The following is a 23,126-nucleotide window of genomic DNA, read 5'->3' on the forward strand; positions in this document are numbered from 1 at the left end:
TTCGAATCGCGATTTTTCGCTGAAAATACACGTATAGCGACTTTTCACAATTTTTTTTATATGGAGTTTCGCAAAATTTTTCTGAATCGCGTTCGCAAACGCGACAATTGCTAAGCGTGTAGAGCCGGGGTTAGAAGGAAATTAAATGAAAGGTCGGGAAAATTGTTCTAATTGACTTTAATGATAATTTTAATATTTAACACGAAACATCACTCGACAAGTGCTTGTAAATTGTGTGAAAAGATTTCTTATATGTCTTCATATTAAATTCTCTTCGACTCTTTACACTAATTAAATCTCATGCAAAACAATTATAACGTCTCAGCTTTAAGTTGATACGATTGTTGCAATCTCTGTTGGTCGGATATTATTTTCGGAAGCGCATATAAAACCCGCCGCCAATCGAACGCAGGAATGTTCCGACTACATCTGGTAATGCGAATTTGTACTACTCTCCGTGTGGCAGTACATGGTATAAAATCGATTTTTCGCAACCTTCTCCAAAACATTGCTTTCAGCAAAAATCTTTCCATCCTTTCATTCTGTGACGAATTGAAGAAAAAAAAAATTTCCGCTTCCTCTCATTTTCTCTGCCTCATAAAAAAACCTTCCTCCAGTTACCACTCGCCCCCTTCTGGTGGGAATGTTTTTGTCATTTTTTAAATTAATTATATTTATCATCATCATCCGAGGTTCTCTGCCTACTACCTGCCTTATGCGGCTACCGTCCGATAAAAGCTCACGGACATAAACATAAGAGCCTTTACTTTTGTCCGTTTATTTGTTTCCCTTTTTTTCTTTTCACACACACACACACACACAAAAAGGATCCATTATGGTATCCCGGCTCCACGTCCTTGACTCTACCAGCCGTGTTTGGCGTTCTTTTTCTTGCTTTCTAGATTTTCCGACGTCCTTTTTCTTTCCAACGTCATTGGTTGGATTTGCAGAATTTCATCATCACTAGCCGTTCTCCCCCAATCATCCTCTCCCACCACCCCATTTTCCACATGGGCAGGCAGCATCCCTCCCTTCTTCCTTTGTGGTTATTTTGGCGATAAAAAGCTCCTCCGAAGAGCTCCAACGAAAAATGTGCGAAGATGTGCGAGTGATTGAGAGTGTTCGTGAGAGAAGGAGAGAAAAGGATAGGATGTCCCTATACAATCCAGGGGAAGAGGGAAGGATGAGGAACGCTTTTTTCTCTCCATATTCTGAGGCCGATGTTCAGTATCCTTGCGGCCTTCAAAAGATGCTTGGAAAAAGATGGAGACACATAAAGCCCCCCCCACACACACACATACAGGGAGGTATATGTTTCGCATTCTTCGCATGATAAGCTTACGAAGATGGTGTGTGAACATATTCGCCCTTTTGCTGTGTTTTGTTCATGCCATACCAGTAAAGCCTTCTATCGAATCGATTTGTTGTATTATTTAAGACGCACGAATATTAGGAAAGTCGTTCCGTCCTTTGGGGGTTTTTTTTTTGTTAAAGCAAATCAAGAGAAATATATTTTCATTAAACAAGCTTTTTTTATCGAAATAATGTACGAAGAGGTAAAGGGGTGGAAAATAAGGAGAATATATAACAAACTGAAACAGCAAAACTCGTATGGCAAATGAAAATTTAGGCCACAGCGCATTAAAAGCATCTGGGAGAGCGGGCTGTTGTGTACATGTTTCCGTCCGTTATTTTTTCCCCGGTATCTGAAAATGTTTTCCAAGTCTCGGCCCCGGGAAAACAGGCCCATTCTCCATCTCTTTCGTGCTTCATTTAATTTTCTTTTTTTGCTTTTGCCGTTCTCTTTTGATGGACTTATTCCCTGGATTCGTTCTTAATGGAACCAAGAGGATGATGGTTGGTAAAAGGTCTTCTGTTCTCTTGTCACCATTGCATCACGAAGATTTCCATCCGGGGCCGCAAATAGCACAAGCAATGCCGACGTCTCACAACAATTTCCCTGCTGCTTTTTTCACATTTCCTAATCGGAGGAGAAAAAAAGACACACAGAGATACTGAAGCTTGGTGTGGTTGTTTGTATGTGTGTTTCAACACTACCACAAAGTGAGGAAAATGTAGCAGAGGAAAAAGGGAAAGCAGTCGGGAAATGGAAAGTGGTCAAAATAATAAACGCGCGTTCGTGTGGAGATGCTGACGAAGAGAGTAAACTGGTGGATTTTGTCTTCTTGCTTTTTCCCCCGGACGGAAAAAGCGTCTCTCGATAGGAGGGAAAGATGGCCATGGGGCTTTTTGGGTAGGATATTGGATGGAAAAGAAAGCTCTCTTTCTCCCAAACACGCACACACACTCGCACAAACACCACTCGGGTTCACAGTGCAGCTTTTCTCCAGCATCAGAATTATCGATCCGTTTGCTTCCCTTCGCTCGTCCAAAAATTATTATCCAACATCATCTGGGCGTTGGGTCCTTAAGCTTGTGCCGCCTCCACCACGTTGTGGGGGGTATGCTGTTTATGGGAAGCTTCCTCTCCTTCATCATCCCTCTCGAGCTTCAGAATGGTTATTGGTGTAGTAGTAGTGTAACGAGCTCTGCTTTAAAGTGGTCCTTTCGCTGTGGAAACGTTGCGAAATCATATTTACGTTCGCTTGCGGCGATTCGCTTTTTGCTGAACAATATTGACTGGATAATTGAGTGTTCTAGGACGGGATTGTAATTTTTATTATAATTTTCTTTATATACACAGCCGATTCGATGAAATAGCATCATCCTGAACATGATGGATGAATGTAGGGAAAATGTTTTGTTTTCCAATATTTCAAACAGGAATGAATGTTTCGATGAGCTTTCTTCCCACTACGCAATACTTTGCCAGATAGGAGCGCAGATGGGATGTGCTACTTTAAGATGTTTGCTATGGTGAGCTTTGGTAGTGAGGTGAGGAAGTGGGATAAGGAGCAAAAACAGTAAAAGGCGAGGAAATGGTTTTTCGCCCCTGCTATCCTTGACATAGCGAAAACACACTGTTTTTTCGTTGTAGTCGAGTGGGTGGGAAATGAAAAGCTATCAGCTTACGACGATCTTTCAAACGTGTGTGTGTGAGAGAGAGAAAGAGAGAAAACCACGGTGAGCTTTTCATGGATGCTGATTGTGTGTTCGAGTGAGAAAATGGTGAAAATTTATTAATTTGCTACGAATTAAAGTGTGATTAAAGTTACTAATTCAACGACAACAACAATATTAAGGATAAGCTCTGTTGTTATTAAGGATGATGTGTGTGGTGGTGTGTTTCGAAGAGTATTGAATACTTTATTGTGAACAATTCTAAATCGAATTGAAGAAAAGCGAACTTTATTTTATGTTTTTATGTCAGTTATCTACATAATTTTTTTTCTGTCACAAAACCATGTCTGAAAATTAAAAGCTCCATCGATTTCTCTGTGTGTGGTGAACATTTTATCACATTGAAATAAAATTAAATCTGATTCTATGCCTCCCAACCCCTAGTGACGCCACGTTTCGATTACTTTTAACGTTGTGTTGTGAGGGAAATGGATGAAAAATATGCTACTGAATAGAAAATTCGGAAATGATTCAATAGGCAAAGGCTTGAAATGGTAAAGAAAAGTAATATTTTCCATATTGTTTGGTAACTCACCCGTTTTGGTTAGTGTAACTGTGGAATCATTTGTTGATTGCAAATATTCATAGGAGCTTTTTTTGGATAGGTTTTTCCAAAAGATACAAATGCATTTCCTTCTTTTTCAAGGTGATAGTACATTTTGATGACCTTAAATGTTTTTTATTACTGTTTTTCTGGCTACACTGACCAAGATGCTCTTCTACTCTGCTGATTGGTGACATCACAGACTCCTCATCATTAGAGATAGAAAAAAATTCGACATTTTTTCAATCAACATTCCATTAAATGAAATGAAAATTGTAATTAATTCAGCCCTCTGTGGCTGACAATACGGATAAAGCCGTGATCAGGTAATATAAATAAATAAATAAAAAAAATCCAATAAATTTGTTGTCATTGTATGAAAGTTTGATTCAAGAAAAATAATTTTAGATTAATAAAAATAAAGTAATGGCATTATCTCATTTTCAAGAAATTACTCGGATACAATCGTTTTATTAAACGACAGCAGATCAAAAGTTTCAAGAAGATCCTTGAATATGACGGAATCTGGTATCCATTCTTTGCTGAAATTTCGTTCATTTGTTTGACAGATACCGTCTTAAAATTTAAGCTAACTTTATGTTTGAACTTTTGCAGACTGAACTATCCCCCCTTAACCTTCATCTGACAAACGTATCCAAGAATAGTATTGTTCGTATAATTATTACGTTTACTAGCAGTGACAGCATCAATTGGCATGTCAGCTGCTAGTGTCGTCGATGAGATTGTTTGTTAATGGTGCACGTACAATTATGAGTTCGTGCCTCAGCACCAGTGAGTTCTATCGATCGTCATATACACACACACAAACACACTGCACATTATATACAACGTGATGTACGTTGAGTTAAGCATTTCAATCTCTTTTTTCTTCCCTTCCCAGTGACCTACTTTATTTATTAGACTTCTTTCGTCTTTCCTACAGAAATTGCGTAAATATTGAACTGGAATGCAAAATAAACACAGCTTAATGGATTGTCGAAGATGGTTGGACGTTCGGGGATTTGTATATATTAACAGTTTTTTTATGTGCAAGAAATATTTTTTATGCAATAATCTGTTGGATTGCAGGATTCTGCAAGAACGAACGCTTTGTAACAAAATATGGCATTATTCCTATAATAAACGAAGGATACGGAGGAAACGGAGGATAGAACGAACGCTTTATAACAAAATATGGCACTATTCCTATTTTTCATTTTTAAATTAAAAACACTATTCAAATGTTAAAGTAAATCAACAATATCGGTATTATGAGCGGATCAAGCATAACCTTTTCGCGTTGTATATAGAAGCCATTAATTTCCATACATTAAACTCTTTCCACCTTTCCACACGCGCTAATGTCGGGTTTCATTTTGTTTGCATTTAACGGCCCCATCCACGTAGAATGCAGCCGATACATTCCATCCGGAAAGATGCTTCCGCGTATCGCTCGGGAAAGTAGCTATTTTAAGCTATTATTTATAATCCCCACCCGGGGCAATGGTGCTAATGTGGAGGAGGAGTTGAAGGAAACTTTGCACTCCTCCACTCCCTTTCCCTTCATCGGAAAACGCATTTTCTAACAGCCGGTGCGGGGGAAAAAAGGAAAGACTGCAACTGCAACCAAGCGCACCGGAGAACCAGCGTAGAGGTGATGAAGGATTGATGTAGCTGGTTTGGGGGGGAAGTTTCCATGTTTGACCTACATTTGTTCGGCCCCAGTTGTCGACAGGATTGGCGAGGGGGAGGTTGTCTGCAGTGTTTTTTTTTGTGTGTTTCGTTGTTGGCTGATTTTCTCGCTTTTTGGACGAATTTGCTGCCTTTATGCAGTGTTGCCGTGTGCGCGCCGGATTGTTTTGGGTATGGCGATGCATTTCTTGTGCATTCGGGGGCGTCTGTTTTGGTTATGCTGAAACGGATCGATACTGGCCGGTTCGGGCTGGTGTCGGCACCGGTTGCGTAAGCATGATTTTTCACGGAAATAGAAATGTTGAAGCCGCGTAAAATCGCGAATGAACTGATGATGTTGTGCTGGGATACGTTCCATTCCATTTAAAGGTGAACTGCCCTGTATGGGGGTTACACATTTTTGGAAGTGTCAGGTGTCGCCTTTTGAATAAGGTCTTTAATTATCTTAATTATGGATTAAATGGTGCTTGGTTTTTGTGAAATATTTTCCATATTTCCCTGAGGATTCTGACTGTTATATCTGAGTTTTGTTTTTAAATTAAAGCTTCAAAAAATTCTTTGCGTTCTATTTCTAGCTTTAATTTAAATTATGTTCACATACAACTGGATGGTGTGGAATCCCTGAGAATGGGATTTGTTATCGTTTTTTCGGTGTGAGGATCTTCTCTCAAGCTGCTATTAAAATAACAATTAATGTTATACTGTTTACTAAATTTATTTTAAATGTTGAATATATTACGGGGTAATTATCGTGACTGTGATCGATAGATAGATAGCTTCACTAAAATCGCAACGCTTAAATGGTGCAATTTCATTCGTGTAATTTTGTGGCTTAAATTAATTGCCATCCAAAAAGCGTTACGTTACGGGCATGAATCGTAGCTGGTGGTAACCTCGTCTGGCTGAAAATCGTTTGATTGTAGAAAATCGATAATTCACAGTGCTGGGCATATTCCGTACGGGCCAAGCCCCGTGGCTGCCGTGTTGTCTAGCATGTGTGCAGATGCGTATGTGTGTCGGTATGAATATTTTGTATACGAACATTCGACCCGACGGTCGTGTCAGTAAAAGGATAGCGAAAGCAGTGTTCATTTGTTCGAACCTGCTGGGCTGCAACGCGATCGTCATCGTTCACCCCATGCACCTGTGTCGCGGTTGGTGGGAAATGCATTTGCTTTGTAACACGAAAATCAATGATGCAATTAGAGCGGAAGCAAAACCGATACGGAAAAGGGAGAGATAGAGAGAGAGAGAAAGGAAGCCCAGACCGGCACCAGACAGACAGCCAAGCACCCAGGTACGTGTTGGCTTTGGTTGGCTTCCTTCTGTTTTTGGCAAGTGAAATGCATCAACATCACGCATCGCGGATGCCAATAAAAATGGTTTTGGTTTCCCGAAAACACTTTCCATTGCTGGAGAATGTGCAGACTAATGCAGCTAGATGGAGAGAAACCTGTTCATAATTGACCTTGCGTGGTCACAGCGCTTAAAATTGGCAACCTGTTTCCTGCTGTCGCCCACGGGGTTTGTCGCGTGTGATAAAACACGTGTTGTGTATCATGCAAAAGGTTCCGCCCTAGTATTCCGCCCATCTGTCCAATCGAGAGTGAGTGAGATATTTATGCAGTGTTGAGATGAGAATAACAACTCTTTCTAGTGAGTCAACTCACTGTGAATGAGTCATTATTAGGAGTCAGCTCGTTTAACGACTCATTTCGGAGTCATAAAAAACCCGGCATAAATTTATAAGTTAACGTTCGGTCATTTAACTCACTCATGAGTGTAAGCATGTAGCCGTGATGAGTGAGTTGCAAAATGAGTAAATACGTGAGTTGAAACGAAAATGTGCGAGTGAGTTGAAATAAAAATGAGTTGAGATTGGCAAATTTATAGATTTTTTTATTTTTTTTATTATTTTTCATTCTCTTTTCATTTAAAGCATATTTTGAGTGAAAAGAAACTTATTTCTACCAATTCGCATTAAAATACATCAATTTAAATTTTTTTGCTAAATTACTCAAAAAAGCTAAGGCTAACCCCTTAGGAAATTTTCGGGTTTTCAGAATTTTTTTATTTTTTTTCTTATTTTTTATGCTTTCTTCTATTTAAAGCAGTATTTGAGTGAAAAGAAACTTAGTTCAACCAATTCGCATCAAAATAAATCAATTTTTATAATTTTGCTAAATTTCCCAAAAAAAAAAACCAAGGCTAACCCCTTAAGAAATTTTCGGGTTTTCAGAATTTTTTTATTTTTTTTTCTTATTTTTTATGCTTTCTTCTATTTAAAGCGTTATTTGAGTGAAAAGAAACTTATTCCAACCAATTCGCATCAAAATAAATCAATTTATAAAATTTTGCTAAATTTCCCAAAAAAAAACCAAGGCTAACCCCTTAAGAAATTTTCCAGTTTTTTGAATTTTTAATTTTTTTTTTTTATTTTTTATGCTTTCTTCTATTTAAAGCGTTATTTGAGTGAAAAGAAACTTATTCCAACCAATTCGGATCAAAATAAATCAATTTTTAAAATGTTGCTAAATTTCCCAAAAAAAAGCAAAGGCTATAATAGCCTTAGAAAATTTTCAAGTTCTTAGATTTTTTTATTTTTTTTTATTATTTTTCCTTTATTTTTATTTTAAAGCATTATTTGAGTGAAAAGAAACTTATTTCAACCAATTCGCATTAAAATAAATCAATTTATAAAATTTTTCTAAAATTTCCCAAAAAAAACGGTATAGCCTTAGGAAATTTTCATTTTTTTAGATTTTTTTAATTTTTATTCCTTTTTTTTTATTTAAAGCATTATTCGAGTGAAAAGAAACTTATTGAAGCCAATTCGCATAAAAGTACATCAATTAATAAATGTTGGTAAATTTCCCCAGAAAATGAAATTTTGTTTGGGTTTATAATTCATAAAACATTTAAGACAACGTCTGGTGGACAAACCATTTAATAAAACCTATATAATAAGTACGTATAGCCTCAAAATTTGATGAAAAAACATTGGAAACTTACTTATACTTATCATGATTGTCTTGTTTGCATATTGGTTGCCCTTAATGGTAAGGTTTATAGTGGATAACAGAAGGAATAACACAAATTTTGTTTTCAATTAATAAACATTTGTTGCTACACACTCTACACGTATATTAATCTATCTCTTTTACCTTTTCCTTTCTATATTTTCATGTGCTTTGTCTGCAGTACAACATCGAAACTACCGACAACGATGCATCCTTTCCACGGCAGACTGAAACACCATCAGAAGAAAAAGAAGCAGCACCAACAGCAGCAAACGCATACGCAGAGAAGCAATTGGCGGTATCTACCGCTTATAAAACAGCTTACCAATAGCGGCAAGTACCGGCAGCAGCTCATAGCGCCAAACTTCTTGATCAGCAATTGCCACAATCTGCTCCGATTTTGCTGCAACGAAAGTAGTGTTTCGTGCCGAAAGGTGCATTTGTATGGAACAGATGTGGCACAACGTGCTGGAAAGCGAATAACACTAGTGAAGTGAGTGAAAAATTTGAAGCAGGAAGCAGTAGTGTGAAAGCTGCTTAGTGAAATTAAAGATCATTTTCGTCGTCACCAAGAACAGGAAGAAGTACGTGACGCGGGCAAAAGAAAGGAAAATTGTGTCCTTTCTTCATCGCGAAATAGTGAAGATCAAGTTGCGTTTAATGCTTGTGTATAGTGTATCATTTAGGCCAGTTAAGTTCTACTAAAGCGAGCTATAGATAAGCAAAGAAAGGAAGTGTGTGTCGTATAGCCAAACGACACTAAATCGCCGTGCTTCCTGTATCTCTTCATAAGCGGTGGATCCTCACCGACCGGAAATCTAACAACCACGCGTGTCTACACTGAACGTGTGTAACGCGCGATCTCTACCTCTTGCACTGCACCACTGACATCAGTGACAGATTTAACGTCAATTGCGCTTGTAATTGTGTGCAGCATTGCCGGAACGTTGGCGTTGGCGGTAGAGATAGTGATCTGCATCGTTGGTGGTGAAGGAAACACCATCGACGGTGGTTAGGGAGGGAGAGCAAACCCGAAGCAGGGTTGTGGAAAATATACTTGACAACAGCCAGGAACGAAGGTACGGGACGTAGCTATGGCCACCCCGAACTACAAGGAGCTGAAACTTCAATCACCGGCTGGTGCTGAACCGTTTCTGTATAACTGGCCATTTTCGATCGGTACGGGGCACGATTCGGGCATCGAACTGATCGAAAATGTGCGATGGGTGTGCGAGGATATGCCGGAAATCAAATCGGCAATAGAAGAAATTGATCTGAACAAACTCGACACCGGCGATTACGATGCGATGAAAAACCTGTGCGATCGTTTCAATCGAGCGATCGATAGTGTAGCCGCACTGGTAAGTATTAATAATACACTATTCGTGTACGATGGAATTGTGATTAATTAGTTTACTTTCTTTTTTTTTGCTCCAGGAAAAGGGAACCTCACTGTCAAACCAACGGTTTACTTACCCTTCTCGAGGTCTGCTAAAGCACATCATACAGCAAGTGTACAACCAGGCCGTGGTGGAACCGGAAAAGCTGAACCAGTACGAACCATTCTCACCGGAGGTGTACGGTGAAACGTCCTTCGATCTGATCTGTCAGATGATCGATCAGGTGAAGATCACAGCGGACGATGTGTTCGTCGATCTGGGCTCGGGTGTCGGACAGGTTGTGCTGCAGATGGCCGCTTCGACACCGGTCAAGGTGTGCTTCGGGATCGAGAAAGCGGACGTACCGTCCAAGTACGCCGAGGGCATGAATACGACGTTCAAGCTTTGGATGCGTTGGTTTGGCAAGAAGTATGGTGATTACGAGCTGATTAAGGGTGACTTTTTGGCGGACGAGCATCGGGAGAAGATTACCTCGGCCACGATCGTGTTTGTGAACAATTTTGCATTTGGTCCTAACGTAGACCATCAGCTAAAGGAACGGTTTGCGGATCTGCGGGATGGTGCGCGGATCGTTTCGTCGAAGAGTTTCTGTCCGTTAAACTTTCGCATCACCGATCGTAACCTGAGTGACATCGGTACGATTATGCATGTGAGTGAAATGAGCCCGCTTAGAGGATCGGTGTCCTGGACGGGTAAACCAGTCTCCTACTATCTGCATATAATCGACCGCACGAAGCTGGAACGATACTTTCAGCGATTGAAAACGAAGGGAACGGAAAATCATAACGATGGTACGAGTGGCGGTGGTAGCGGATCACATTCCACACGATCGTCCCGGTCTCGCAAGGACCAGAGCAATCACCATCCGAAGACGATCACGAACGATGATAGCACGTCCGAGAGTGATACGGATGTTGTGGGACCGACGACGCGTAAAGCGTGGTCCGATTGGAACAGTGGCAAAGAGTGCAAGACGAGTCCGTCCGAGGAGGAGAACAACAACTCACCGGTTCTGCGAAATGGTCGCATACCGGTGGCAACTAAAAAGCGCCGAAAGATTACCCGGACCAAAGCGACGGGTAAGAAATCGGAACTGGCAGCAGCTAGTGCGGCAGCCAATCGGGAAATGGGCGTTGGTACTTCAGCGTCCACGGCCGCAGCAGCCGCTGCAGCAGCAGCAGCAGCGATGGTAGGTGGAAAGAAACGAGGCCGTGTCAAGGGTAAAGGGCGGCAGCGACGGCCACTCAACATTGCCGGTTTGGATTTGCTGCATAATGAGACGCTGCTAAGCACGTCGGATCAGATGATAGGCAAACGGTTACCACCGGCACCAGGATGTGTGGATCAGCAACTTACCTCATTGGCGGGTGATATGCAGCACAACGAGCTGGACATTCCAGATGCACCGTCGGAGACCCCATACGCTCTACAAATATTGCTCGATTTGTACAAGTAAGTGCATTTATTCTGGAGAAGATGATCTATTAGTGTGGTGTTTAACGAAACGGAATCTTAAAGTTCGTCGTCAGATTTTTTTTTATATTTTTGATTATATAATTTCTACGAATGTTTACAAAAAACCTTATTGCTGTATGTGACAATCTCTTTGTTGGGATCTCTAACTGTTATCGACAGTCGAGGATGTTGTCATATGTTGATACTATTTTTGTATCGTGTTATTGCGTTTTCAAATATGTTTCAGAATTCCCTTTAAAAGCTTATAAAGCCTCAAAAACAATAAACCAGTGTTGTAGAACCATATTTTACAATTTTCTAAGATGCTTGATTTTCAAAATCCTATAAAATGATATGCATATGCAAATGATTGGTATTTCCTAATGATTCTTATCAGATTCATGAGCTTATTTATTTGAAGATGTAGAAACTCCATCTCCTGTCTCTATGATCTTTGATCTAACAATAGTTCATTGTTTTATAGATAGTGAGTTTTATAGTTCACCAACGTAGTGAGGATCATTACCATTACCCATGTCTGATTGTCTAATTGACTCCTAGGTGTCAGTAGTATCGTCCTTGATCCTATAGTTTGAAGTGATGCGCTTTGCCTACGTTCCAGGCGCTGTTTCCATTCTAAACAGTTACTGTTATATTAAAACTGTGTTCGTAAATCAAGGAGAAGGACTTTCATTAATTCAAGGGAAACTCTCTGCAAGATTTGGTTTTTAGTACTGTGTAGTTTGAAATTTGCAGTCTGAAAATACTTCAGGAAGGTATCCTGGTAAAGTACTAGCAGTAATAATTTATTTTTAAGCTCAAGTTGCTACACATGTAGGACTCGCTATTTTTTTTGCTTCTGGTGTTCATCAATGTTCATTTGGGTTTGCATATTCTAATCAATACATTTTCTTTTCTCGTTCGTAGGGCTCAATTTATGAAGACCATCGAAGCGATGCGCAAACCATCATATAGGGACAACGTTCAGCAGCAGTTCGATCGTGAGAAGGAGCGCAACCAGTGGCTAATGAATCGAGCCGGCCAGCTCGAAAAGCAAATCAAGGTGCTGATCGATGACAGTGTGGCATTGCTGAAGGCGCGCATGAACGAACTGGGCATCAGCACTACTAGCCAGAACGATTTGTTATGCAAGGCGAAAGAAATTGTCGGACGGCACAAAGAGCTTCAGGTGATGGCGGCCAAACTGCAGAATCAGGTGAATGTAATCGAACAGGAGCAGAAGCGACTGGTGATGCAACATCTTTCAAAGCTTACCGCCGAACAGCAACAACAGCACCAGCATCAACAGCAGCAACTGCATCCGCACCAGCCCTACATCAAGATAGAAGACGCTGAACTAACGTCGTCCAGCTCGAACGAACTCGTGCTGAAAGCGATTGCAAGTACGCTAACGCAGCGCAAAAAGCTTTACGCACAGGTTTCGAATCTCGAAACCGAGCTAAATCTGATTGAAAAATTAACCGAAGAGCGCAAATCGATGGTGGTGGGATTAGCGTCGACAACGCCCGGTATCGCTCATAACGTAGCGTCAGCAGCGGCGACCACAACAACAATTATTTCCGTTGCGCGCGCGACGGAAGTGCGCGATCGGGAACCGTACGGACACACAGTGCATGCACACGCAACTACCGGCAACAGCAACCGAGAACGCGAGCACATCCCTGTGGACATTCAAACCGGCAAACAAGTACCCGATTCTATTCATCCGCTGCAGCGCACGGCCGGTGGAGGTTCGACAGGAATCGCCAGTAGTACTGGATCTTTGCATCCTCCACCACCGGTGCCAGTTGGAACTACACCGGTAACCGTACCGCATGCGCCTGTGAAGCAAAGCTCTGGCAGTTCGTCACGATCAGCACAGCGAAAGTCTCGCGAGAATCGAACACGGTCGCAGGAGTGGCCCGAAATACCGGACATTGGTAAGATCGAGGAAAACAATCCGGAGATTCTCGCACAAAAAATCCTTGAGACTGGCAGGCAGATCGAAGCAGGAAAACTTCTGGCAGCCGGTAAACATTCGGCAAAAGAGCGTGCCACCGATGGCAAACATGCAACCATGGCACCCGCGCACGGAACTCAAGCAATCGCTGGAACTGGACCGGCACCGATACCCCTCACGGCTCAGCAGCCATCAGCTGTGGTAGCGGGCTCTCAACCGTTCCCTCATCACCAGCCATCGCAACCAGCGCTTCATCCGCATCTGCATCATCCAGATGCTGCGTTGATGCCCGCTCCGGCTTCTACCATTAACAAGGCACATCTGAATCATCGTGGCAATAGCGGTGGTTCTGGTGGGCTTCCATCTACTGCCGTTGTATCGTCGATTCCGACGAGCAGTGGTGGATCGCTTCCGAAGTGTTATGTACCTGGTTCCGCGCCCAACGAACTACACGTTGGTGTAGGACGGAACGCGGCGGAAGGTTCTGGTGGTGCTGGCGGACGCAACAGTGGAAAGCTGCACGATTCCCACAAGGTGGTCAACTTTGAGGATCGTCTCAAGAGCATTATAACCTCCGTACTGCAGGGATCACCAAAAACTGGAAACTCGGGCACGGGACCGGCTCCTACATCAGCTTCACCATTGGCAAATGTACCTCCTTCCTCGGGCACGTCTACCAGCACTGGTCAGCGTGAGGCACATCATCGCAGTGGAAGCGGTGGCCATCAGTCTGTAATGGTGGATCCGCTTGGTTCGCCGCTAAAATCAACATCATCTGTGGTCGGTGGCTATGGGACATCAGCGGCCGGTTCAGCAAAGACGACGATTTATCTCCAGTCTTCGCCGGGAGCAAACTCTCATCATCAGCATCCAATGATGGCCGCTCATGATATGTCCGCTCGTGCATCATCATCGGGTGGTAGAGGACCAAGTCCTTCTGCTCATCATCCATCCCATCAACAGGTACACCATCATCAGCAACAACAGCACGCCCAGGTTAGTCAATCACAGTATCAACAGCAGCAACTGTCCCATCATCCGCACCATCCTCATGCGCAACAATCTCTTCATCATCAACAGCAGCACCAACAATTCCAGATGCAGCAACAGCAGCACCAACAGCAACAGGGCATGCTGAATGTAATTACCAGCGCTGCACATCATTTGAACACCTCGAGTACCTCGATTTCGACCTCACCCGTGCCAACGTCTCCGTACAAAATGCATCCCACCGGACCACCGGCAAGCAGTGGTAGCATGGCTGGCAATCCATCCGCAAAGATCTCACCGAGTGCAAAGTATCCCTACGCGAAAGGAAATCCCGTTACCGGGCTTAGTCATCATTCACCAGGATCGTCGGTAATGAGCACGCATCAGCAAATTATTCAGCAGCAGGAGCGCGAACGGGAACGTGTAATGTTGTATGCGGCCGCTGCACATGGCGGAGGGCTACCGATCGATCATCCACACCATCCCTTACATCAGCACCATCATCGTGGCATACCCTCATCCATGGGCGATGGGAAAATGCTCGAGTTTAAGGCGCCAGAAAATTTCCGTTACGATCCACGGGCAACCAGCAGCAATGCGTCCGGCAATGCACCACCGTTGCTCGATACATCGGCGGTCGTGTTGCAGAGTCATTCTCGTAGCTCATCTACGAACTCGCTCGATAGCCTACCGGCAGCCGACTATGGGTCAGCATCATCGGCAGTGTCCGGAATGGGCGGTGCTGTTGGTAGTGGAGGCGTCCGTTACGGTGGCCAACAGCAACCAATTCCGCTGGTGACACATTCACCTGGCATTGGTTCGCAAGGATCTTCCGCGCAGCAGGGTGGTAATAATTCTCGTCCCGGTTCAACATCCTCCCAGCCAGACTACACGCAAGTTTCGCCGGCTAAGATGGCGCTCCGTAGGCACTTGTCGCAGGAGAAATTAACCCATCCATCGGCTGGCGGTACTGGTGGTGGTCCAGTAGGTGGCGCTGGTGTTGGTGGTGGCCTAGGGACAGTTAAAACAATTGGCGATCTGGTAAACGGGGAGATCGAACGCACGCTAGAGATATCGAACCAGTCGATCATAAACGCTGCGATCAACATGTCCTCCCATCAACAACAACCACCGGCGACGTCCGGAAATGCGTCGGGTCCACCGGGCAATACGGTAATCAACACGAACGTGCAACGGCCTGAACGTGTTAGCATTCGCTTGCTAGAAGAGGCAGCAGCAGGTGGTCCACCACCACCGGGCAGCAGTGGCGGCACGTACAGTCCCATTTCAAGACCGGGAAGTGTCGGAGATAATAGTAGCAAGTCACCCGTCCATCATCTGCACGGTCAAAGTAACTTGGCCTCGCTCGTACAGGTAGCGGCATACAACCCAAAAGCAGTAAACCACAAGGGATCGAGCGGTAGCTCTACGACCGTACCGAGTTCTATCGTATCTCCGCATGGTTCGTCGCAACGTCAATACTCACCGGCACCGGGCAGTAATACCGTTGCGGGAGGACCTGGCGTTGTCTACCAGCAGTCAACTTCTCGCGGACATGAACGTCATCATACGGGTGATGCACTGCCGTACATGGCATTGCCACGTGCAGACATGAAACCGTACCTCGAGTCGTACTTCACGGACGAGCATAATAAGCGTCAGCAACAGTTGCACCAGCAGCAGCAGCAACAGCAGCAATTACAACATCCAGTACAATTATCTTCACCATCCTCGATATCGTCTGCCGGTATGGGTCACCATCATCATCAACAGCAGCACATACAACATCACTCGTCACATGCAATGCACCGTGGAAACCATCCGGTTGATCTACACCGCGGTCCAGTAGTGATGAGTGAACCAGGAATGATGTCACGCTCGCGCGGTGAAATCGTTCCGATGGATGACAGCAGAATGGATCGCTTAAATGGTGGACAACCGTTGGAAGGTAATGCATAACCGACTGGATTTGTAGACAATCTGTATAATTTCTTGTTGTTGTGTTTTGATTTCAGGACTTGCAGCATCCTTGCAGGCACGCGTAATCGCCACACTCAAGATCAAGGAAGAGGATGAAGAACGTCACCGGCGTGATCTGGGCGTTCATCACACCACTTCCGGTACCATGCACAGTAGCAGTAATAGTAACAGTACCAATAGCAATATCCACGCTGGAAGCCTTCAGATAGTACAAACTGCACACATTAAGTCTGAGAGTAAGTAACATTATACGCGATGCACTAGAAACTGAGCGAAAAGTTAACCAAACTGTCAATGCATTCCAGAATACACCTCATCATCATCCGCCTCATCAACGTCATCCTCGTCCTCAACGTCATCTCATCATCAACATGCCCTGAAACGTACCTCACCGATCGTAGAACATCCGCCTGGTACTCGTCCACCAAAGATGCTCTACACAACATCGTCCTCGGCGGTCGGAATCGATTGCTCCGAACCGGATATGCTACACGTACCGCGTGGTGCACCTAACAGTATCGTCGGTCACACCGGTACCGTCCGTGGCGGATTGCTCGTGGCACCGCCACTAGTAATGAGCCCGGAAATTAACTCGCTGGTCGATGATGGCCGACATCATCATCAGCTGCACGTACGCCACAATCACCATTCGCGCAACGACGTTGACGGTAAGCATGTGGTTGGATAAATAGCACACAATCCCATCCTCCGCTGGTGGGTGGTACACATTTTTAGTTTATTGTACTGTTTTAGTTAACTCTTTTAGCTCTTTCTCTCTCTTTCTCTCATATCATTTAACGCTTGGTATGCATTTTGCTTGAATTTAGTAGGATTGATTGGTGAATGTTAGTGCTGTTTCCGTTACTATTTCTCTTAGGCATCCATTCTAACTCGTTTGTCGTGAGATGATTTATTGTGAATAAGATGATTGTATTGTTTAAATGATGATCTAAATTCAAACTGTTTCAGGTGAAATATGTTTCCATACGTTAGGACTTTTTCTGCTCTTATTGGTCCTTCAAAACATTACCCTTCTGAAGTTGTTGACATCTATTTTTTATTCAATAACTTGTGATAGTTGGTATACTTTCCAATCTTTACTGATGGTTCTATTAAGCCATTTCTAGTTTTTTACCAACTGATCATTTTCTATTTCATTTTTTTTCCTGAAAATACTGTGCCTAAGTATGTTCATGCTTTTTTAGGTGTAAATATTATACCCAACATGATTTAATCTTTTTTTTTGTTTTTAAGAAGAAAGGCACAATTATTGTGTCATATTGGTATAATGATAAACTAATACATTTTATTGCTCATTTTTAAAATCGTTCGCATAGTGTCTTGTTTTAATTAGATTTCATGGAAAAAAAATCATTTAATTTTGTGTGTTTTGTAGATAAACACTAAAGAGGGTGACAAATGAGATAAGTTCAGCTGTGTGTTGCGGAGAAATGTATTGCGATAGTATCTGCAAAAAAAATTGAACTGTTGTGTTGCACGCTATGTTTATCTACTGCACTAGAACCATTATCACGGTGTGTTGTTTGCGAGTCACACCGTTCTGTGGTGTGTGGTTGCACCTTCAGTATATATGTTAATAGATTTATTTTTGATTTTGTCTCATTATGTTCTAGAAGGAACTACTACTGCCTACTACCATTAGTGCTACCTACTGTCGATAGTGCACGATTTGCGAGCGATTAGATCGACTCCAACTCCTTCCTTCGTCTGTTCCTTCCGAAGTAGGTACAAGTAATGCGTGTGTGTGTGACTCTTTAATTTTAGTTTTTAACGTGGTTTGGTTTTTGTTTCTCTACTCTTGTGTGCAACACTCTGTGTGAGCTGACAATTCACCTTAGCTTTCTTCATGATCTGTGTTTGATCAACGTGTAAATAGTGTGTTGAATTGGTTTTTTTTTCTTTTATATCTATTTTTTTTGTGTGCTAATACGATAACACGCAGTGAATGGCTCGAGCAGAGCAATTTGTTGTTTGTTTTGTGTGTTGCAATGTTTTATTATGCCTTTAACAAATTTGAAACACCTACCGTGGGGTTTGATCATGCAACCACCATAACTAACTTATTTATCTGAACGTCGATTGTATCTATTTTATCCTTGCACTGTTGTTAAAGTTTTGTAGACAGTGCATTGTCTATACACTGTACGAATTTTCAAAATTTTCACACCATATTAAAGACAGATAAATTGCGTTTTTTATTGCACCACACACACACATACACAAAATCACATCGCATATCTTCTCCGTTCCACCTGAATCATCTCGATTTCGTTCCCTTTTCAATCAAAATCTTGATCTCAATAAATCATCTCATTGCTGTAGTGAAATCATTGATTGATCATTATCACTTGATAGTAATTGTGATATTTCCTATATGTTTTGCTGTGTTTTTTGATAGCTGCAGTATTTTTTTTAAATTTTCAAATAAATATACCATTTTGCATTCAAAGCAAAGGTTAGTTAGTTTGTTATGATTTGCAGGATTTCGTGTGACATTTTCCACACATCCTATTTTACTCGTATAATAAAAATGTTAAAAAGAAATTGATTTAATTTTGCACGCAACAAGCATAACTAATGTAGAATATGTCAGTAGTCAAGAGAAAATGTGTAACATTAGAACGATTCCTTACGACGACGCAAAGCGCCATAATTTTGTGCGTTAAATTAATTCATCCTCACGTTAACAACCTGACCCACGTTCTACTCTCATAAGCAGAAATCATATACATTTTTATTATAAACATTCCCGCTGTGTATGTTTCCCCTTGTATTGCTAGCAAATAACAATCTATTCACGCTTCATATAAAGCTAAACGAATACGATGCAGAAATTAGGGAATTTATCATGTGTACAAACAGCTTCAAAGAATCCTCGCTCATGCAACAAGTGTACGTAGCGTGAAGTGTGAATGCTTTTTCGTATGTTTATTGCGTACTGCAGTACGGTTTGGGGAACAAAGAAGATGGGATGGGATTAGGGAAGGGAAACAGTATGGCTTTGAGCACGTTCGCAGATGTTAAGCATAAACCCGAATATGAACATTTACTAAGTGTTACATTGTACAAACACTATGTGTGTATATTGGTCTTAGGCCACGGATTGATCTCAACTGCCACTACCAATACTACTACTTCTACCACTGCTACTACCTGTACTACTTCTACTACTACCAACACTACTCCTGCTACTACTACTACTACTACTCCTACTTCAGCTGGTACGATCGGTGATAGTGCTTCTTACGCTACTAGTAGCCGCAAAGAACGGGCGGCTAATATGTTGCCTACAAGAACCGTAAATCCCGTTGGCATAAGACCTGCGAGCAACGAGGGGAAAACATTGCCTAAACCGTTACCGATACCTGCCGGATTGACGATGGCAATGGTGGAAACTACTTCCTCCGCCGCTGCTAAGATGCCATCGAACGTATACCGAAGCGAAGGCAGCGGTTCCAACAGCTCCTCTACTTCCTCGCGGGCATTGTTCGCGACTGGTGGCAAGGCTAATGCTACTAACGTTACTACCACTATCATAATCAACAGTGTGACCGGTACGATTGAGTGCACCACCGGAAATGGTGGACACTCCACCGGTACGGTAACGATAAACACCAACGAGCTGTCGTTGGACGGACGGGATAGCCTTGCATCGGTATCTGGGCGATCTGCCGTCGAACCGGTAGTGTACAAAATTCTCAATGCGGTAAAACCGAAACAACCGGGCAGATTGAAAGTAGGTAGCGGTGACGCTGCTGCCACTACCAGCAGCACCAGGTTCCACCTTTCCAATGGTGGCAGTAGTACCGGCCATGCTGGTGAACAGGGACTGATTGTAGCACCGTGCCAAACCGTTACCGGTAATGGAACACGTCTTAATGGTGGCGGTGACGGTGACCGGAGATGTAACACTAGCATAACACTTCCCCGTAGCTTGGGTACCGTAGTTGGTCGTGGTTGTGTTCCTCCTTCGAAGGTGAACGTATTTCACACCGAACCTGGTACTGTTGCTGCTGACGATGCGAAAGCATCGGTTACACTGAGCACGGTGTCACGCTCAGCAACTCAAAGCAATACGGTAAAGATTATTACCGTTCCCGGTGGTCATTATCGGGACGTTCTTACGCCAGCAACAAACCATACCCCGACAGTGCCACTGTCAGCAACAACCACCGTAACGGAGACGAGTGCGATGGACTCATCTGCGTGTTATAAACATACTACTTCCACCGTACCTATTGTAACGGCTGCACAGCAGCAACAGTACCAGATTCGCCGAGAACTGCCGGAACAGCAGCACCCATGTTTGCTTACAACTCCACTGCATCCAACGCCCAATTCCTCCTTCTCTCAGCCCAACCTAACGAACGGCGACGGAATCGCATCGGGTAATATAGCAACGAATGCTGCTATTGCGACTAGTGAACCAGCCATGCCCGATGCTGACAGTAGCAAGCCCCCACCCCTTTAAGAAGTGACCTAGCCAAAGTGACTCCTCAAAAGTCAGTAACTATGACACATATATAATGAGCCACAGACACTATACGACACCATCCCTTCTTACGGTCTTTATGGACGACCGGTAGCATCAACGAGTATTCTAGTAGCGAGGTTTTGTCTGGTAGCCACACGTATCATCATGAAACAAATGCTTCCGAGTGTGGCCTCCGTAGGATTCCCAGGGCAAATGGAAGGGTATGCGACGAAAAGCATCTCAAAAAACCACCTATGGCTTGCAGGTAAGTTCCGTAGGCTACGCTCGAAAGTTTGAAACCCGACAGACCATTACGACTAATCTTAACGAACTATTATTCATCGGGTTGGAAAGATCAATCGGAGTTGCGTTAGCTAGCGATAACTGTCGAGTTAGTTACATCGAATCCGACATTCGGCGTGTGTGCAAAACATTCTATCACTCATCCAGTTTTAACCCATCAACCATACAAATCTATAGAACAGCAATTTCGCATAACATGAAAAAAAAATGGTTGGGAAAAGACACTGCTAACAGAGGAAGGGATATATTGGAAATACAATCACACAAAAAGAGCCAAAGGAAGAAAAATGGCACAGGATTTTCGTTCTATTAACATCGTATTGAAACCAAAAAATATTGTTTAATTTTGTGATAGATTTAATCTTATTTGATTTGGGTGTGTTTGTTTCATGTTTGTTTGATTTTGTGTATGTGTTTTTTTTTTATTTTGCTTCAAATTTAAATTTTATCTATACTTGGTGGGGTCAATTTAAGGCTCAAGATTAGACCCAAAAGAAACAGGAAGTGGCAGAGAGATAGAAAAAGTGGAAACAAGTGTTCCATATACGAAGCTTATAGAAACTCATCATTCATTACAACATAAACACAACAATTACATGACAAACTAGTATTGTGGAGAAAATGGGGAAAAAAGAAGAAGAAAAAAACATAACCGTGTAGTGTAAATAGGGCGTAATGTTGTAAAAAGTGATACATTAATTAAAAAGGAAAAGGACATGAACATTAAAACATGTAAAAAGAAGCCCGTTTTCCTAACAGGGCGTAAAGGGTGAAAAGTTTTTGAATGTAATTTATAATTCTATCAAAGAAAAACAAATTTTAAGAGGATGTTTTTAACTTAACATTTAGTTTCCTTTTTTTATTTGCTATCACATACAATTTTTGTGGAGTTGAACATTTCTACAAGAAGATAGTGGAAATTGTAAATAAATTATTCCACAGAGTGGGGATTTATATAAAAAAAACATGAATACTAACAAAAGACAATAACATACACATTAAACTGTACAGTTAGGGTTTTTTTCATATGAAAAACTATAAAAAATAAGTGAAAAATAATAATATACAAGCAACATTATTAAGACATTGTATTAAGATACACTATATACTACATAAAGTGTATTAAAAAAGGGAAGACTGAGGATAATATGATGCATATAACTCAATACAAATGTTTGTGAATAGAGACCGAGTATAGTGTGGTTATGGCCGCATACACGTGCACATAATACATGCAGCAATTCCATAAAACTTTAGCAAAGACGATCGTACGAACGAACCGGTGGTGCTATTATGAAGATGATATAGCAAGAGCGCAATACTACATACCCGAAGCTAGTGAATATTATGGCATAGATGCGTCCGGTCGAAAAGTTCACACATTTCTCATTGCATGATCTTGTGTAACAGTGTTTATTTGTTTTCACATGTGTGTTTGTGTGTTTTTTTTAAATTTCTACTTTTTTGCTCTTTTATCCGTTCGTTTTATTTGCTACCTCCAATTGCTAATGAAGAAAAATTGCGTGTACCCATTTGTTTGGTGTTGTTATTTAACTCTTTAGTTTGCCGGTTTGCATCCTAGACATTTTATAGAAGATTTTTATATTAGCTGCGAAATTTACTGTAAGCACCTTCCAGCACTAGCAACCAGCAACAAGCACCTTATTATATTGCACTACTTTTTTTTTCTAATTTACCACATATACCACGATTTCGTAATATTTTAATTGCTATAAACAGTGCAGTAGTTCTTTTCTCTCGAAGTGTTTCGTTGGTTATGGTTTTTCTAGCTAAGTGTATATGTTAATATTGTGGATTAGCTAATCAAACTTACACAATAATTTGTTGTAGTACTAGCCAATATCGTTTAGTTGGCACGATTGTTTTTTTTTTGTGTTGAGGGGTTATATTTTTAATGTTGTAACAATAGTATTTCTATGGCGGTGATGGTGGTTGTAGTTATTCAACACTAGGATATGATTGTTGTGTTTTATGTTGTTTCATTTAGTCATTCATGCTCATTTTACATTTTTATGTTGATAGAAGTATATTTTCCAGCGAGTTACAGAATATGTTTTCTTTATGTTTTGTTTTTTACTTAAGGCGTCACGAATAACATTGATTCGTTTTGTTATAACTACAATTTGTACTTAATTTTATAAAAGTAATTATATTTGATCGATAGAAAATAACTGTTATATTGTGT

General features: G+C 41.9%; 1 protein-coding gene across 6 annotated transcripts in view; it reads left to right on the forward strand.

The window, feature by feature from the left end:
• Positions 1 to 23,126, forward strand: part of LOC125762215 (histone-lysine N-methyltransferase, H3 lysine-79 specific) — a 42,222-nt gene that overhangs the window by 13,033 nt on the left and 6,063 nt on the right. The window contains exons 3-9 of one of the 6 annotated variants that reach the window (XR_007418188.1): positions 8,519 to 9,698; positions 9,775 to 11,189; positions 12,120 to 16,090; positions 16,158 to 16,358; positions 16,428 to 16,790; positions 17,757 to 17,864; positions 19,239 to 19,332. Coding sequence is in view for 4 of the 6 variants with exons in the window: in XM_049424056.1 (XP_049280013.1) it covers positions 9,432 to 9,698; positions 9,775 to 11,189; positions 12,120 to 16,090; positions 16,158 to 16,358; positions 16,428 to 16,790; positions 19,239 to 20,614 (7,593 nt within the window). In the remaining 2 variants the exon portion in view is untranslated. Of the gene's footprint in view, positions 1 to 8,518; positions 9,699 to 9,774; positions 11,190 to 12,119; positions 16,091 to 16,157; positions 16,359 to 16,427; positions 16,791 to 17,756; positions 17,865 to 19,238; positions 23,026 to 23,126 lie in introns of those variants that run through there. The other 5 variants (XM_049424057.1, XM_049424058.1, XR_007418187.1 and 2 more) reach the window with 5 other exon arrangements.

The sequence above is a fragment of the Anopheles funestus genome, chromosome 2RL (genome assembly GCF_943734845.2).
Source record: "Anopheles funestus chromosome 2RL, idAnoFuneDA-416_04, whole genome shotgun sequence".
Classification (NCBI taxonomy): Eukaryota; Metazoa; Arthropoda; class Insecta; order Diptera; family Culicidae; genus Anopheles; species Anopheles funestus.